This window comes from Dromaius novaehollandiae, chromosome 2 (genome assembly GCF_036370855.1).
Source record: "Dromaius novaehollandiae isolate bDroNov1 chromosome 2, bDroNov1.hap1, whole genome shotgun sequence".
Taxonomy (NCBI): domain Eukaryota; kingdom Metazoa; phylum Chordata; class Aves; order Casuariiformes; family Dromaiidae; genus Dromaius; species Dromaius novaehollandiae.
This window is the reverse complement of record NC_088099.1, coordinates 142,916,804-142,935,974: the sequence shown is the minus strand read 5'-3', so window position 1 is coordinate 142,935,974 and position 19,171 is coordinate 142,916,804. Positions and strand designations below refer to the sequence as shown.

The 19,171-nt window shown below is 44.3% G+C and overlaps 1 protein-coding gene across 3 annotated transcripts in view; it reads left to right on the top strand.

Annotated features, from left to right (window-relative positions):
* The first annotated feature begins 7,584 nt into the window (after positions 1-7,584).
* The window catches only part of FZD6 (frizzled class receptor 6), a 29,200-nt gene continuing 17,613 nt past the window's right edge, over positions 7,585-19,171 (top strand). The window contains exons 1-2 of one of the 3 annotated variants that reach the window (XM_064507630.1): positions 7,585-7,655; positions 7,994-8,368. In XM_064507630.1, coding sequence (XP_064363700.1) covers positions 8,189-8,368 — 180 coding nt within the window. In that variant the 5' untranslated portion in view covers positions 7,585-7,655; positions 7,994-8,188. Of the gene's footprint in view, positions 7,656-7,890; positions 8,369-8,894; positions 8,916-19,171 lie in introns of those variants that run through there. The other 2 variants (XM_026119627.2, XM_064507631.1) reach the window with 2 other exon arrangements.

The window sequence follows — 19,171 nt, the reverse complement described above, 5'->3', positions numbered from 1 at the left end:
TAATGACTAGTACTGACCATCTGTGATTTGGGTTTACAGTCCTGGCACTTTTAGTATGATTCTGTGCTTGCACTTTCAAGGCCTCCACTACCATTCTGTGCTTGTACTTGCAGGGACCTCTGCTACAACCTCCTATTTTTCTTCAACCACCTTAAAACTGTAGCTTACTGATCACCTAATTAATGTTTTATTAGCACAACTTTCACACGTACATCCTTGTTTTAAGGTTATTATTGAACTCTGCCACTTTACAGAAATAATAATCCATTGGAAGACACAGATACATTCAGACACCTACAGCAATAGACACAATACTATATATCCACTAGTTATGGCAATATTAAATTACCAAAATTATCAAAATTAAGTTATCAAAATTACTTTCCACTAGTCTAATGTTTATAATTTATAAACACAGCCAGTGCACTCAAGGATAAACAATCTGGATGATGGCTTCAGAAACTTCCACCATGATCATGCTCACTGCAGACATAAACTGGCTGCCTGTTAATCAATAGTCTTACAGATGGTGAGGTTTCAGAGCTCACAGGCAAGCTGACATGGGCTTGTGCCAGTTGCCTCCATCAGCTCTTGTAGACAGTCCCTATATACAAGACCTCTGTATCTACCAGGTCATCCCTGGTGGTTGGCACATCCTGGTCTCACCAGCAGCACTGCTATCCTTGGTCACAAATCTCATCTGGATGATGAGGAAATGGGCAGGCATGTAGCTCAGGTGACTTCCCCTGTGAAGATTCATCAACCTGAACTGGCAGTTCACATCTCTGGCTACAGCCTGCCCATACACTGGCTTCCCCAGGATGGCTGTTCCGCTTGTCAGGATTGATGTCTCCAGCTCTCTTGGGGAGATCCTGTTCAAGAGCAGGAGTCAGGCATAGGACAGACCACAGATGGCATCGAAGTGTCTTTGACATGAACGTGAGCAGTAACCACAGCAGTGGCAGAGGCACTAAAAAGCAGTAGCGATGGCAAGTGCAAGAGCAGAGTGGTGAGCGGCACACTCTTGTGGCAAGTGGTTATCAATGTGTGGGGTGTGCAGACAGTTTTTGTGGAGTCTGCTGAGATAGTCACCTGCCATGTGTGAGACAAAAATGCCATACATGGCACACCAGAAAGGCCAATGGGTGAGCTGGTGGTAAGCCTGCTGGATGCATAGGAAGCCAAGTTTCATGGCTATGCAATGTGGTGCAGCTAGCTCGCTTAGGAAGGGCGAGCCCTGACATTCTGAACACAAGTTATGCTAGGGGAGATGTCTTCAGAAGTGGAGTTGCCAATCTCCGTAGCTGAATTTGGAAATGGACTGAATTTGGACTAAGGAGAGGTCATGTGATATTCCTCACATGAAAGGCAGTATTTTTTCATTTCTCTCTGCTCTTACAAATGAGTAGTCTTGTACGTCTAGGTTACTTTTAATAACATACCTAGGAAAACCCATAAATGAATCCTTCCAGAGCTGACCATGTGTTATCCTTTTTTGATCAAAGTCACTAGCATAATTCATTTTGTTTCATTTAGGAGGAGAATTTGATGACAGTCAAGTATCTCTGATGTAGTCCTACTTCTTTATAGAGGGTACAGTAAGTCCTGTTGTCCTGGCCTCAGCAGGATACAAACAGTGAGAGACAATTTCTGTGGTAACTCCAAGCACTTCTGTGACCAACATCTGCTGTAAAGTTTTCTCCCAGCTTTTTCTCCCAACCCTGTTAACACTGCTTCTCAGGCTCAACGCTCAAGTTGAGCTCATCTCATGACACAATTAAGTGTTCCATGCTTAGTCTCTAGAAGACACGGCAGTGATTTAAAATTTGCCTTTTTCATGTCAGAGAACCTTCCAGTGGTGATTTAAGCAAACTAGTAATTTTGCAGAGCAATGAGAAATTACCACATGGGTGGTCAAACACCAGGTCTCATCCGAGAGGTCAGCCATTCAGAGCCAAGGAATGGCAACTTTGTAAATTCCTTTGATTACTTGTGCTTATCCGCTTGTTAGATTAACCAAGGAGTCTTTCCTACAGTCTCAAGCACATTGTGTCCTGGAAGTCCACTGTCACAGATATGAATAATTGGGAGCTTCTATTTTGGATGCTTTCAAGGCAGGTAGAAAGCTACTATCTTAGGAGGAGATAATGACAGTTCTTATTTTCTATGTTTATGATCACTTTATAGAACTCTCAAGTAGTAAATTGATGATCTTTTCTTACTAGCTCAGGATTTTCTGATATATGTCTGGTCAGTTCTTTAAGCTGTTTCTCTTCAAATTCAAATGACATTTATCCCACTTGCTTCAATGGTCAGTGCTACTGAATTCTTAAATATACTTCTGTTCTCTCAAAAACATGTGGGAGATGTGCTTGAGCAAACCCAAGTCACACTTTTTTTAAAATGAGCAGTACAATACATACATATATCTTGACACCCCCTCTTAGACTGCCTGTTGGCCTCTCAGGAAAAGTAGAAAAATCTGACTGGGAGGAGATGCCGGAGGGTACAGCTACAGACAGATTGGTTTTTTGTGTAAGGTATTTCTGTAGTTCCCTACAACTTGAGAAGTCACTGCAGAACTGTACTGTTATGCTGTGAAGACAATACCCATTATGGGATGGGTGTAATTACCAATACCCTGGAACGGTGCTGTGGACGCTCACTAGTCTGCCTTAAACTTGTTTGTTAGCACCTTTGCAACTCATGGTAGTTGGCGTCTGAGCTTCAAAAACTATTGTTTTGTTGTATCCCTGGCATTTGGACATTTCAAGAAATATATTAAACTGCTAATTTAAAAAGCAGCAATTGAAATATGTGTACATTCAATCCCACACTGCTAATTGTATATCATATAGATAGGGACAGTTCAGCTCAAGTTAATGCATCAGTATTTTGGAGGGAACAGCACACAAAACTATAACATACCCCATTAACTCAGGATGTGTTATTTTGCTATCAGTGTCCTCCGTACCTCGCTCACCCACTGTAACACAGCGCCTGGTTTGTATTGGTCTTTTGCATTGGAAATGACTCATGCTCTGTAGCACAGATTTCCTTTCCGCCGGCCTTTGTGACATTGCCCAAAGGAAATATGGCCTGAGCCACAGCAAGAACGAGATAAGAGGAGCACCACCGGGGCAAACATACCCACAGCTGCTGCTACTGCTAGAGTCGCCCAAGGAGATAGGCTGCAGATTTACCCAGGCACAAAGAGGTCTGCTATAAGTAGGCCACAAAGAATGAGATTTCCCTGATCGCTCTGAGGAAAGTTTACTCTTTTATAAGAGTATGTCCTGTTTTGCTTACGTTGTGCTTAATAACTGAGGTAAGGTGAGGTAACCTGTTGGGAAAGGAATAATATTAACATAATCACTATTTTATTAAAGCAACACTACAAAGGCACAGTGTTGTCATTTACTGACAAACGAAACATGAGATCCTTATAGCATAAAGGAAATAAACATCTTTTTATGTGTGACCTGTGTGGGTGCCACAAACACAGCCACAATATTTTGAAGGACTAAAGTCTAACTAGGTCATACTCTGTTGAGTGAAGATGACACAGGTTCCCAGTACCCAGGACTGTAGTTGCCACGTAGCAATGCATAAACTTTATGGCTTTCTCCATATGCTTTTCTGGTTTTCATTGCTGTTGTGGGTTGGGGAGGCGGGGTTACAGTTTATAGGCTTTATGGAAGAAATGTATTATAAAGAAAGGTTTAAGCTGAAAGAGCTTCATGAGATTGGAGGGACGCTAAGAAGGAGCTAACTTGTCAAAGACCAGATTTACTAAATAACTGTGAAATTATTGAGGAACATCTGTATGTTCTTACTAAGCCCTTCTCATGAGTCTGTATGTTCAATTAAATGGTAGCGTTTTGGCTTGGGAAAATACATTCAGTTTATAAACTGAAATGTTTTCCTTGACTATTATTGTAAACTAATTAAAATAAATTTCCTTAATAATACTGTTTCATCTAGTTCCTTCATTTTCAAAATGCATTTGAGAACAAGACAAGAATGACACTTCAATTTTAAGTCTCACAACAGGATTTATTGGTGCCATCTACTGGCTACTCACTCCTTTTATATTCCACCAAATTATGAATAGCGTGTCTTAAATGCAGAATAATAAGAACATTATGAACCTTACAACAATTATGTACTTTCCAGGTGTGCCGACAGGAGAAAGCTCAAGCCAGTGTAAAACTGTGGTGTGCAGAATCGAAGCCCTAAATCGCTCGTACCTCAGAGGCACGCTGCTCCCAGCTGACTGCCAGCCATTTCAGATCCTGCCTCCCCAGCGCATGAGCGTGTGGAGCACTCACACGTCCGTGTAGCTGGCGAACGTGGTCACACCGCTTTTTGCCCTTCCAGGAGGGGTGAACCCACAAAAAGCTGAGCGAGCAAAAGGTGCTTCAATTCGAAGCCCAGGGAAGCTGCTAACGTTTCTGATGTGGGTGCGTTGAAAGCAGACGGGAGCGTTTGGGCCTGGAAGGGCCTGCACACGTCCCGGTGCATGGCTTCCCTCGGGCAGGCGCAGCAGCCAGCAGAGCTTGGAAGGGAGCTGCCGTCACCACTGCCGAAACCTCCACTGCTAAATCTGTTCGAAGACATCTGTGGAGGCCCAAGACTTGAACAAGGCTTTAGATCACTTGATTTTTTCATATTAAAAATTGCTAGACTATAACTGTTTGAAGCAGTGCCAGAGAAAGGTCAGCAAATTATTATTACATTAACTGAAATGTTAACAATATCTCAGGTGCCAGGTGAGCAAAGTACTTGCACATCTGAGTAGTCTTATCTCTAATCAGCAATATATTTGAGCACACGCTTAAAATACTTAATCACACTTAAAAGTGCTTTGCTAGATACCAGTGAGAGCATTCATGCTCCTCGCTCTGGATAGTCGAGGCCTTTATATAGTCAGAAACAAATATACTTAGATCATGGCTCTGAGAACAAACCTCTGGAGTAACTTGCTTAGCAACTAGGTTGTCAGGAAACAACATACATTAATAGTGTGATTGGAAAAAGGGCTCATCCTTCCTTTTCTCTACCTTTTCCAGTCATATAGCAAAAACACTAGTGCTTTAAAGGAAGGAAAACAATGTCATTTAGCCATACATGTGGTTTAGTGATTTAATCCATGCATGAAAATGCATTCCAATAGAAGGAACTAAGGTATCACGTTATACGGTATGATACTAGCAAAGCTTACAGTTCAAGTTGCTAAACTTCATAATACTCTATTACTCAGTTGCTTGCTACTTTGACAGACTTCCATAGTTTGGCTGAAATTTCCTTTCCTCAGAATTTTGTCTGGTCATTTCAGCGAAATTTCTCATTAAGAAAGATTTCTTGTTTTTTCTATGAAAATTATGTAAGACAGGCTTTTTTTCCCACATCAAAATTATCACAGAAGTTTGGCTGAGATTCTGTAGACCCTATATACTGGGAAGCAGAGACTTCTCATTTGGTATAGATTGTCCTAGATAAGCCTGTTGCCGTTCCCATGAAAATGCCTATAAATGTAGTCAATGTAACTAGAGAAAAGGAAATCAGTAAAAACCTGTTGGAGTTTGAATCTGCACTGAACACACGCTGCCACGTGCTGTACAAAGCCTCTCTATACCCCAGGAACTGACCGTGTCCCAGGAGCAGAGGTTAACTCAGCAGCTCCAACAGCTGAACAAGAACTGTCCTACAGTTGCTTCTTCAAAAATTGAGTGGGGAGAGTGTTTGCTCGAACCACAGTGTGTGGAGCCTCCCAGAATTCATGAAAAGAAAAATGTAATATTTCTAAAAGGGAAAGGAGCTACTGAGAGAGACTAGGACAGAAGCCAGCTGGAGGATGAGAACTGGAACAAGGGCGGAGAATAATGTAGGTAAGTGTCTTTGCACCACTAGGACGCATTAACTGCCATATCCTGAAAATAACAAGATTAAATTAATGTAATCTATGAGACCTGCTGGCAAAATGTTAGTCACCTCCCCATTCAGTTGCTTGTTCATATAGCAAATTTAATTCCATTACAGCTATCAAGTTACTCCATTTGCTCAAATGGCAGAGCTATTTGGATCTGCAGCAGGTAGGTACAATCCTTGTAATGATTCATGCAGGTGCCAAAATGGTTTCACATATGGGAATCTGGAATATTTTTCATATTTGTATATATTTGCATAGGAAATTATACAAAAAAGATCTGCATGAAGAGAGAGCTTTTAGATGTTCGTGATCCTCTGAATAACAATGAGCAACTTGACACTCTCTGCTACCTACGGACGGATTATCTGGTTTATGGATAAATATGCCTGACTCTGCACAGACTAGCTTGGGGCATATTAGCGGAAATGCAGAGCTCCCTGAACGCAGCTAAACCATCCCTACACTAGGTTTGCATGTCTCGGCATCCAGAGTTTCCTGTTCCAGCACTGCAGCGCGGAGCTAGTGAGATGGCTAAGCACCAGCCTGATGAGACCTCAGGTGGCTCCACGCACGGAAATGTGGCTGTCTCTGCAGACTAATCTTCAGGATTTCTATAGTCAGGTCTTCTTAGCTCAGGCCTAGCTGCTTGTGAACATGGTTAAATGCTACCAGACATGTATTTGTATGGCCTCGCCTCAGCCAGGAGCAGAAGTGGACAGTGCACAGATCGTGGTTGAACTTGGTCTCTAGGAAGACAACTAAAACCTGGAAGGTTTAGTCAGGTATTTCTCCTTTATCTGGAGATTCATCACAGCGCTTCTTTTGTCTTCATCACAGCATCTGTTTTCTTAGCAAAGCCATCCCCCCAAAAAGAAAAATCTTTTCCTTCATTAAATTTGGTTGTTCCACACTGACTTCTGATGTCTAACTCTTCCTCAGCCGCATCCTGATCTAATTAGCGCCTGCACTGATTCTGCCTTTTTTGCATGAATGTAGACTAGATGCCACCCACTTCAAGGGAAATGCCCTGGCGACCGGTTGCAGAGCACTTGCAGAACTCAGCAGTGATGTGGTTTACTGGATGTAACATGCTCATCTGGAAACAAATTTCAGAATTACGTTGATAGAAGGGATGAGTTCATTCTTGATATTTGAAATTCTGAAAACCATCCCAATGTTTATATAACACATTGCCCAGCTAATATTTAGTATGGTTATTAAAACCTAAGTGTCAGATATTATTTGGAAGGATTTCCCCTTCCACTTGGTTTTCTGGGTGTTTGCTCCCGGGGACTGACTCAGCCGGAGCGCTGTGGAAGCTGTGCTGGTCTGGAAATCCTAGCTGTGCACGTTTATTCGGATCAGGCCGGATGCGGCCAACGGACACACCGCTCCCGCCTGCGAAGGAGGGAACCCTGCGTCGCCCGGGGAGGCAACGCCCGGCCTGAGCACGGCGCTCCCGCCGGCGCCGAGCGCTGCCTGCGGGGCCTTCTCGGGGGGGCGGCAGGCGGGGGCGGCGGGGCGGGGCGGGGCGGGGCGGGGCGCGCCGTCCCCTCAGCGGGGCGGGCGGGAAAGGTGAGGGCGTCGCCCCCCGCCCCCGCCGGCCGCCCAAGTATCGCGCGAGCGCCCCCTCGGCGCCACATCCTGTGGGTCGCGCCCGGCCGCCGCGGCCATTGCGGGCGCGGCGCGGCGGGGAGGGAGGGGAGGGGCCGCGCGGGGCCAGGTGAGGCGCGGGGCGCAGGCGGCGGCGCCCGGCGAGCCCCCGCTCCCGGGCGGGTCCCCGCCAGCCCCCGCGGCGCCGCTGCGCAGGGCGGGGCTGGGAAGCCGGCGCGGGGCGGCGGGGCCCGGGCGGCGGCGGCGCCGAGGCGCGGCGCTGCCCCGGGGCGAGGCGCGGGACGCGACGGGGCCCTGCGGGGTAGGTGGGGGCCGGGGCGGCCGCGAGGCCTCGGCCGGCGGCGGCGGCTCCTGCCGGCGGGCAGCCGGCTCCGCCCGGGGGCTCCGTGCGCGGGCCGGGGCGGCCGGCCGGGGATGACGGCGGCTCGTCTCTGCTCGCTTCCGCAGCTGGCGAGTTGGCGGCGGGGTTTCCTGAAGCCGGGCAAGATGGGGAGGTGCCCGAGGCAGCAGCGAGGAGCCTGATCGCCCTCCTCCCGGCCTGGGTCCCGCCGCCGTGGCAGGAGGAGAGGAGGATGCGTGGTTTTATCCCTGCGAGCAGACAGCGCGTGCGAGCGATGTGCTGAGGTCGGAGATCGTGGCAAAATGGGAGTGCTGGCGCTCTCCGTGACCTGCGCTTCCCTGCTGACTCTGGTGCACGGGCACAGTTTGTTCACCTGTGAGCCGATCACTATTTCCAGATGTTCGGGAATGGCTTATAATATGACTTTTTTCCCAAATATCATGGGACACTATGACCAGGACACTGCTGCTCTCCAAATGGAGGTGAGTTCTCCCTCCCCTATCCTAGTATAAACATGTAAATGCAGTGAAACAGCGTGTGTGTTTTGTTTTTTTGGTTTTGTTTTGTCGTTGAGGAATCCTTGTGGTATTTGTTACACTGAAGGACCAAGCAGATAATCTGAAGTGACTAGATGGTCCTTTGAATACCTGTGGACTGCACTGAGCTTCTTGGATATGTAAGGGAGCTATAGGATCTCTTTCCCCCCCTTCTCCCTTGGAGCCTATGCTAGGCTGCAGGAGGGATGGCTGTGCACAGCAGTGTGGCTGCTCTGAGCCCTCTGGCAGAGCCCATCATGCATAGCCCGGGTACCTCACTGACGTGGAGCAATTCTTGAAATTCGCTGGTGACATAACTTGCTGATATCCTGGCCCACCACAACTTGAGTGGTGCAAAAATAATTATTGAGAAGTTACTTCTTGTTAATCTCTCATCTTATGTGCAGCTTGCTAAAGAGAAATTCCTACCCTTATTCTTAGCCCCAGTCTCCATTGTGGTTCTTGCCTTCTGCTGTCTCTTGACTGAATGCTGGTAAGAGAAACTTTTTTGTTTGTTTGCAGTTAAAAAAAATTCTCTTGCCTAAACTGACTTCAGCATATGTCTCTCTGGAGAGTATGCCACCTTGTGGAAAAGCTTTGCCAATAATAATAGCTGTAGAGGGCGAGAGCCTCTCTGGGTAAGAGGCTTGTAAAACAAGTTTTAAACCTGTTTTAATAATGGCTTTACAGTGGTAAGAGAAGGGGGAACCTCTTAATACAAGCCTTGAAAAGCTCACAGGCTTGTGTTATGCAAAGAGTGAAATGGAAGTGAGTTGAAAATTCAGAAATTTCTGATAAACAGTTAAAGGTGATATTGGAATTACTTACATATTTTTTTACTGAGCCTGGAAAATGCAGGTTCAATATGCTTGGTTCAGTTGCCAAAACATTTGTTTAGTGCTGTTTGGGATCCCCAGGATTCCCCGCTTGACCTCCAGCTGGAAGGGTACAGACTTTGGTCTCGCATCATATCTGCCATTCCAATGTATGGGAAATTGTAGTATTAAATGTCATGAGATGTGTATGTGAGCCTATTTGTGAGCAGCTGAATTGAGCCACAGATGTCAGATAAATTACGTGCTTTGTAAATTGGAAGGTAAGCTCTAGACTTCAGCTCTTAAACTCTGTGCAGCCTCCTCCAGTCATCATTTGTCTGTTTTTTTTTCTGTAGCGTCTGCCGCTTTATCTCGTCAGGTATGCTGTTAGTTCTTACCTGGTGTGGCTTAACTACGACTGCTGAGCTAGCTTTTGTCAGTATTTTTGCCTTCCAGACATACTGCTGTTACAGCAGATAGGCCACAGAGCCATTTTTATTAGTTTGCTATGATTTATTTTTCCAAACCGTCACAAACTTGTCCCTACCACTTTTCTCCTGTATGGAAGGAGCCCCTTCTCGAAGGGGTTCATGGTTTACCTGTGCTTTTTCAACTCATTTTATAAAAGCTGTATGGTAGCAAGTTTTGTTGCTTCCTCTTTTTCTTCCGTTCTGGCTCCCTTATAGCCACCTCTGACTTCCTGCAGTGGCTGATGGGCACTGCTCAGCCAGCTCACTGGTAGCTATTCAGAGTTATATGCAACAGCAGTGTCTGCTAGGATTGCAGCTTTGCCTCCCCCGTTCCATTTGTTTCCTCATGTCCTGTCATTGCTATAGTCTGGCCTCTGATTTTGTGTACTTCACTACTGTAGCACTGTATAGACATTCCTCAGCTACTTAATGCATTTGTGTGTTCATCTGCCTCCCTTTATTTGTGATTGATCAGTGCTGATTGATTGGTTGGTCAAACGGGATTTTTCAGAGACACGCTCTGCTGGTGAAAGCATAAGGAAGTATTTCACCCATTTTGTAGCTTGTGAATCTGTTGCTAGCCGTTAAGTTGGAGCTGGTGTGATAAGCCTAGTCCAGTTCATTGTTGGGCCCTTGTTTCCTGAGGAAGACCGGTGCATACCAGCGTCACTTTGCACCGTTTGATGTAATTCTGCGTGGTAGTCAGTGACGGCACCCGTACAGGCTGTCTGTGGCCAACTGCGGGAATGAAGCTTACCAGGATTGTCAAAGGTTCTGCCGTTCAGGCAGCTTGGTTTCACAGCAGAGGCAGTGGAAGTGTTGATTTATTTGGAATATTGTTTAATTTCATTTTGCAGCCATAAAGAGGCGGCACACTGGGAGATGGAGGAGACATCTGTTGTTTTAAGAGCCTGAATTTTTCTGTAATTGGTAGTCCAAACTTCACTCATACCAAAGAAAGAATTTTAATAGTATGTTGGTTAAAATTTCCTTCTTTTGATCTTCAGTAGGAATGCCGAAAGGCTTTGTTTTTTAATTCCCTCTCTTTCTTTTCCCCATCCCCACAGCCCGTTTTCAAGACTGGGCATGGTCTTAAAATGTAAACACTGGGTTTTGAGTTTGAGGCTCAGAATATTTTTCTCGCTTTAGCTTAACTGATTTGGGGCAAGCTACTTAATCATGCCATCCCAGTTTGTGTGGAGGAGACTGCTTCAAAAATCTGTTTTGTGCAATAAAGGGGTTTCATCTTAATCCCATCTTCTGCTTCTGTCCCCTATAGAAACTTCTTCCCATTACTTGGCGTTAACTCCAAGAAAAAACAAAGAAGGGTACATAGTGGAGAGGATGTGCCTCATGAGGGGGATGTTCACTTTCCAGAGCTGTCATAATTCCCTTGTATATTCCACTTCCAAGGCTCTACAGGCGTGTTCTGCTGTGGGAAGGCTTGTATAGCTTCACCTGGCCAGAAGAGCTGTGCCCTCCATCTGCTGTCTCTCTCCTTTCTGCAGAGATGTTCCACTGGCATTTCTGGGATGATGTCTTCATAGTGATCCTCTCTGGAGAGGATGATATGGAGCCACTGTTTCAGGTGGTGGTTTTCATCCGGGAAGTCAGCTGGATCTCCGGTTATTTTCTAGTCTTAGATTTCTGCCTCATGCATCAACTCTTCATGATATGCTATAAAGTAGAACACTGAACTGACTGAAGCAGGAAAACAGATCGACTCAATCTCACGGCCTCTGCTCTGGGGGGTCTGGCTAATGACGATAGTTCTTCTGGGCTCTTATTTTCTGCAACAGAAAATTCATAATCTCCAGTTGTGTTCCCCCTCCCCTCAATTTATATTATTTTGAGTCTTCAGCCTGGTGGACTGAGTTTAGGCTCTTTAAGTTTTGTTTTATATTTGGGTTAGTTTTGCTAATACGAATGCAGATTTTACTAAAATAAAACCACATGACTTAGTGGCACGAAGTTTGGAGGGTTTGGAGGCTATGTTAGCTAAACAGCTACATGACAGTGGAATCCAGTTATCTGCAGATCTGCACAGTGTCCGCATCTTTAAGCAATTTAACAGTGAGACTGTTCATGTCTTTACTAACTCAAATTGGGAAGCTGAAGACCTAGGGTTTGTTCACTGAAGAAAATGGATGGATGTAGCAGTAATGAAGAAGCTATTTTGCTATAGTTAAATAGGAACAACTCCCCCTTGTGATTTTATAAACAAGTCGCTTCTAATTCCAATATAATTACTTTAACTTTTTGGATTAAGTTGTCAATATAAAGTATTATTCCAGCAAAGCAGAGAATATTACTCTATAATAACTTCTTTTGTTCTTATCTCTTAATCTGTTCTGCTACAGTTCTGGAATGTGCAGACAAGTGCTTAAGACTTCCTGACGGGTAAGATCCACTGGTTTGTAGAAGTACAAAGGGAAAAGACTGTTGCCAGTGAATTTTTAAAGCAAGCTACACAAAGCACTGGAAAATATCCCATAGAGAACAATAAAGTACCTCTGAGGGACTGGAAAAATTATTCAGTATTGAATTTTTCCATTCACTCCTGAGTTCTTTGATCCTATGACAGACAGTGTGTTTGTCCACAGAAAGTACAATGGAACTGGGTACAGCAGTGGGGGAAGTTAAACCGACTGTAGTTCTCATACAGTCTACCAAAACCATTTTGAAATACCTTCAAAAGCTTGATACAGAAGCCCTGTAATTTTCTGGTTCTCTAAATCTAATTAGTTTAAATTCTTATTTTATGTGATCACTTAATTTGCTTCCACTAACTATATTCACAATTAATTTGCCATGAAGATACTTAAAAAACCTGGAAACCTGATACTCGACAAGCTTAAATCAGTGCATATATACAGGAGGAGGAGGCGGCAGTGGCTGAGAAGAAAAGAAAAAAAATCCACCTTCTGCAGAATGTTAGGGAAATCCATTCCAGTTAGCATACAATGCTGTTACTGAGATGTTCTGCAAAACAGCACGGGTGTGAATTTACTGAAACCTGTACAGACACACGTCCTGCCCCTCTCACACCTAGCCCTTATGAGCAATGCATGATGCATCTTGTCCTGTCCCCTTCAGCCTAGAGAATCATCACACCAATACTTTAAAATTTGAAGCCTAAATTTTTGCCTTTCAAATCTTTGGTAGCTCATCAGAACAAAGTGGTGGTTGCAAAAGATTTCAGTAGTTAAACTGCTACTTGTTAGATGAAAGGTGGCAAATGTCAAACTTTTTTTTTCTTCTAAGGCTTTTCCTATGCACCAAAGGAAATAGAAACCAGTATGACTGACTTCTGTGCTGGGCAAGACTAAAATTACAGAATAGTTGATAAACATGAATAATTCTGATGTACTGAGCATCTTCAGGTGTCTCGGAGAAAGGTTATGGCTAACGGGTCAAAAAAATGCAAATTACACAAATCTGTGTCATTCTGTACCATGTCATACAAACTGGGGGAGGGGGAGGGAATGTTTTGGGGGTTTTGCACGCACTTGCTTGCTTTTTCAGGTGTTTCAAAGAAACTAAACAATCGTTAATTCTTACCAACGGTGGGAAATTTAGCAATACAGTCATATACCATCTCTGCTGACTCCTCTGGGTAGGCTAAATCAGTGCCACCAACAAAAAATGTTTCAGTTATCTGTAGTACAGAGGCTCTTCATCAAGTGTGATTATCTCATGTTCCGTTGTCTGAAACCGACCAAGCTAATATGTGTAATCCTATTACACTGGCTTTAAGCATATCAGTCATCTACACAATCTAATGCTGGTTTGTCAGAACAGCGTTCCCAATCTGCTAGATAACGCAAACAGTACTGCCTTGCTCGCTGTCCTGAAAGGATGCTGCTTGTAGTAGAAGGGGATCCAAGCTAATCCATGCTCGAAGGAGAGAGGTACTTGCCCTGTGTTAGCTTTTGTTCATGAAGATAACGCTGACAATGTGATTCCCAAACCCTCATCTTCATCCATGTTCAGAGGCTACGTCTACACTACCAAGTAATCGGTGTTACAGGAGTGGATCACTAGATGAAGTTGTTAACGTGCTCCCTATCTCTCCAGTGCATGAGCTTGAGGAGTTTTACTCTAATCTATTTAGGCCAGTCTCCTGAACTGAACATCCTGCTGTATGTAATGTCTGAAGTTGGCCTAAGGAAGGCTGTTTTGCAGATCTTCCTCCCAACTGCAGACCTCTCTGGGAAATGCTATGCTTCCACAGCAGTAATTTATTTGCCTGAGAAAAAGATGCAGACAGGTGTCTGCCCCCTTCACCTGAACTGCCTGCCGGAGATGGATGGAGACGTGCTTGCTTTCAGTTTTGCTAGTAGATGACAGCAGAGTGGTAGGCAGCGGAGCACCCTAAGGGCTGCGTAAGCAGCTGTTGTAACTGAGGGGAGACAGACTTGCTCAGCTGTAGAGGGACATGGGGCAGGCCTGGATAGTTGGGCTCTGCAGGGCAGGAGAGAGACCCTCTTAACAAAGAAATCCTTTCTCTCTCTGCTGTGAAACAAGAGCTTCCTGGGAAAAATCATCTTTCCTGTGCTTAGGCTTTTGGTGGATGGATGTCATTCAGAGAATAACCACATCCTTTCTGCTTTGGCCCACGCTGTGTTCCCCGCAGGGTCTGCACAGCCAGATTTCTTCAGTCCCAGAAACCATCATCACTCTCCTGTTCACAAAGGACTTAGTGGCCAAACTCTCTACACGTTTATCCTGCATGCAAAAGTTAAAAGCAGCTGCTCAGAGAGGGACTGCCCCCTGCCAACCTTACGATGGCTTTAGCAATACCCTGCGACCCAGACTCCCTGTTGCAGCTCCCTACTACTTCACATCAGATTACACTCTTGCTAGGAAGGTGCAACCTTTTAAGCAAAGCTCAAAAATCCAGCTGGAGAGAAGAAGCCTGGGGCTACAGACAGAGCTTCATACTCTGAAGGTTAACATAGCTCACAACTCATAGGATGAATAGGAAGGGGAAAAGGTGACCTAGAGCTTTTGGAACAGGAGAAATAGGAAAGAGAATGGGGGGCCACCATGGCCAAGAAAACAAATATTTCTCATGCTGGCTCACTGTGGGCTAGTTACAAGGAAAAGTTGGCTAGTGTAGGGCATTCAGAATTGGGGAGAACAGGAGAGGTCCCAACAGCCACCTACAGCATGCTGCCTTGCAGCCTTGCTTGGGTGCTTAGGGTGTTTGGATAGGGGGTGCAGAGCAGACATTGAGGACGGTGTAGGTCCTATGGACCCTCTTGCATCTGACCCACCAGTTGCTACTGTAGTGATTAGTTTGGCCACTCTGGAGGGATATGGAAGGTCTCCTGCAGGAATTGCCACCCCTGACATGTTTCTAGAGCCTCCTGCACCTTTGCCAGTTTGGCAGCAATGTGCACCAGGAGCTGTTCTGGTCCTTCTGCACATCCTTGGTGGGCTAGTCAGGGACTGTATGCCCAGTCTTGGTTTTCTGGGTGCTGTCCCCAGTGCCGCCGCAGCCCTGAGGTGCTGCAGCATCACCCGAGGGGTGACCTTCCAGGGCATAAGCTGCCTCCCACCTGCTGCAGTCTAGGACTGGGATGCCAGGAGGAAGGGGGAGAAAGAAGAGGTGGCCATTGTGTCCTCCTCTTCATCAGGCCATCTGTGAAGAAGAGAAGAGCACATGTGAGTCCTCAACCACCTGAGGTTACAGTGCAGTAGTCTTGCTTGCGGCCATCCCTAGAGCCCCCAGCTCTGGGAGGGTGAAGGTTTCTGCAGCGTGGTGGATGTGCTGGGGATGTACCCATTTCTCTTTTGCCTGACGCCTGGGAGGGGAGGGGGAAGGCAGGTCAAGAGGGTGCACTGAGCAGTGCTAAGTTACTTCTCTGCTACGGCCAGCGACTGCGGGAAACTGTCTCTCCCTTTGACTTCTCGATCTTCTCTGTATCAGGAGATAGGTAGGGTGTTTTAAGGTGCCAGGGATTTGGGTGGCTGGAGGGAGGGAGGAGAGACTTCGCGTGAGGAAGTGAGCAGAGAAGGAGGCTCCGGTGTAATGTCAGTTCCTTAGCCTGATTTTTTAGAGAGCCTGTTTCCTGTTTTTGGAGGTCTTGCATTTGGAGGAAGGAGGAGGTGATCATAAAATAATGGCTGTTGATGGTAAAGGAATTAGTTTATTTTCTTACCAGGTGCCTTATTCATCCTTTAGAATTTTGATAATTTTTTTGATCTTAAAATCTAGTTGTTTTTCTTCCTTTCTTGTCTCTCAGGTTGGCCTGTGTGTCAGAGTAAATGAAAGCTAAATAAAAGTAACTTAATTAAGATGCATACATATGTCTACAGAGCAAAATCTATAGCTACTTAGGTTAGGATTGCTTCAGACATTTTAACTTCATAAAAATAAAGTAACAACTGAACAAAAAATTTCAGAAAATAGTTAAAGATACATTTCTGTGAAAGATCAGAACTATTTTCCCACAAATACTTAGGAATAAACCACTTTTTTTTAAAGAGATTTTATATATCTTTTTTCAAATCTTAAGTACCGCTTTTCCTATTACAGTAATATAACCATCTACTCTTTTGAATTAACTAATTTTATATTTTCAAAATGTAGCAAAGATAATAGTTATAGGAGAAGTGAGTTTAAAGTGGAAGGCTTGGTTTGCTGTTCTGTGCCCCCACTGTGTTTATAAATGATCTTCCCAGAAGTAGTGATTTTACAGAAAATTACCCCGGATGCCAATTTACAGCAGGTGGTGAACGCTAAGTGTATAAAAAGTTCACCACATGGTCAGAGCTCCCCAAATGAAAACAAAGCACGGTCACCATGAAATTTTCCACTGTTCTTTTCAGCTGCCTCTGGTTTGTGGCTCTGACGTTCAGATCGTTTATTTTTGGTGTTCTGTATGACTTCTGGTCTCTGCTCTCGTATTACTGAGAATTCATTCAGGAGACCCAGTCCTGCCTGGGGAACTGTGTGCATGCCAGAAGTGACTTGTACTGATTTTGTAAGAGCTAAGTAGGTTCATCTATTTGAAGTTTAAGGAAAGCATTTGATATACTGCTATATCAAAATTATTAAAATTAACAATTCTGTAAACTTTCACTAAACGTTCACTTTATCATGTAACGTGACAGGCAGCCAAAGTCAGGTGTGCACAAGTCAGATGAGTTTACTGAGTCGTTAAATTTGAAGCCCATCAGTGTGCGTTTGCCCCCTCACCACGTACAGTTCTTACCTCTGTCTTCCGAGTTTGGTGCCTCCGGTTGGTGCTGCTTAGCTGGCCCTGCACTGAGGCACTGACCCACTGCTTTGCTCACCAGGAGACAAGTTCATATTGAACCATGTGAATTTTTGAGTGTTATGGGCAAGAAAATCCTTACGTTTCAACTGATGTGAAAAATCTGATAATTCTGCAACGGCTAAGGGATGTTGAACCTACTGGTGTTCGTCCAGTATTAGCATGGCGTGGATTTACTAGAAAAGGGGAGGTGAATATCTCATGGGGGAGAGGAAGAGTTGTCCCTTCTGGGCTAAGGCAATGGTGACGGGAGGATCTCTTAATTTTCGATTTTATGGTTTTCTGGCACAGGAATCACTCTTGATCTTCTGTGTTGATATTATATCACTTTATTTGAAATACTTAAATATTCAGTGGAACAGGTTCCCCAGTGTCTCTCAGGTGAGCGTACCAGTTACTAAGCTGTGGATTCATGCTGTCTCTATTGCTGAAATTTTTGTTTTATAGAGTGGCAAAGGTGGTAACCGACCCTGGATCCCTGGGAATTCTGAGAAGTCCCTTGAGTAAACACCACAGTGGAGCTTGGAGTTAGTTGCATAATTCTTGGACACATGTGGGATTTGATTCCTGTTCCTCTTGGGCATTTTCTTTTGATTGTGAGGTTATCTGCCAGGTTCCTGAATTCTCTTAATGTCAGTCTCAGGTGCCTCTCGTTGTGGACATGGCATAGAAAAACTGCTTTGGGGATTTTGCTAAGTGCCTCAGAGTTAGCAACCACGAGTTACTGTTGCAACACCCAGTCCCTTTTGTGGATTTAGCCCTTGATTTCTTTATCTGGTGTCCCAAAAGACTGAGAGAAGATTATTTGAGATGATCAATCCTGTAATGGCTGAGATTTTCCTGATTTAGTTAGTGCGAAGTAGGCGTAGAAGAACGCGTGCTGCAGGGTTAGTATTCTCTTATCCTCCATGTGGGCTGTGCATTTCTGCTAAAACAGATCTCTGCGCTCACGGAGTCAGGGAGAGCATCGGTCTGGTCTGACTGCTTTGGGCCCAGAACAGTAACTGCTTCTGCTGTAATTCCCTCCAAATGGGGAGCTCTCATCTAGATAACAGGTAGTCTACCAGATGTATTAATGACATTCTTCTAAATTGTATTCTACGCAAAATGTTCATTAAGAAATCCATTTACTACTGTAACAAATGGCAGATACCTGAAGTATTTAAGACTGAAGATTCTTGTGCTGCCATAGTCCGGATATAATGAAGCTCCCACAGGAGTAGTCTAGACTTCAGAGGTTTCAGGGCCCACAGCATTCCTTAGTTTTGTGTAACTCATCTTTGTCTGTCTTTTATGCTCTGTATAATATACATGGAGATAAAACCATATATAATTGAAAGCATTGCATAAATATTTCAGCTCTGTAGTGCTCACTAAAAATACTCTTTTTTTTCTTTGAATAGAAAATTGTAGGGGCTGTAATATGATCTATAATTTAGGTCAAGCTATAATTTAGGTTAGAACCACAGAGTTCACTGAATTTTGCTAATAAGCCATTTTGGAAAGTATTGAAATACTTATATTTTAGTTTGTTTCAGCAAAACTTATTTTACTGAGATATAATATTCCTGTTTATTTTGTTTCTAAACTTTTTATAGCTTAAAAATATGGGTATATATCTATTATTTTTATTTTGTATTTAAGAAGTATGTAAAGGGGAGATGGGGTCATGGATTATTTTACCTTAAATTCTGTAGTTGCTAGTATATGCAAAACACTCCAGAGCCCATAGAAAAACAAAGCAGAATAGCCTGCTTTATCTTGGTGTGTGTGTGTTTGTGTGTGTGTGTGTTTTTCTGTACTTTTGGTGCTAAAATGGTATGCTGAGTGCCCAGCTGTTGATCTTTTTTTAGTGAGTGTTGAGTGCTTAGCAGCCCTACAGGCATTTGAAAACCTCCCCACCATGTGCCTTGGCCTTACACTGCTTGAAATTCTGATTAATTCTATTGTGGACTTCGAACAGCTAGTTTGAAGGTTCACGACATGAAATACAGTAAAATACATTGCACAGGTGCAGCAGTGAATGATGGGAAAGAGTTTGCAGATACCCTGACTGTTTAATTGCAAATATATTGAATGCTTAGCTGATGAGTAATTCAGCTTATTGAATGGCTGCGCAGACTAAGAGGTCTGAACTGATGACTGACCAGTTTAGCTTGAGTCTGGTGATGAAGGTCT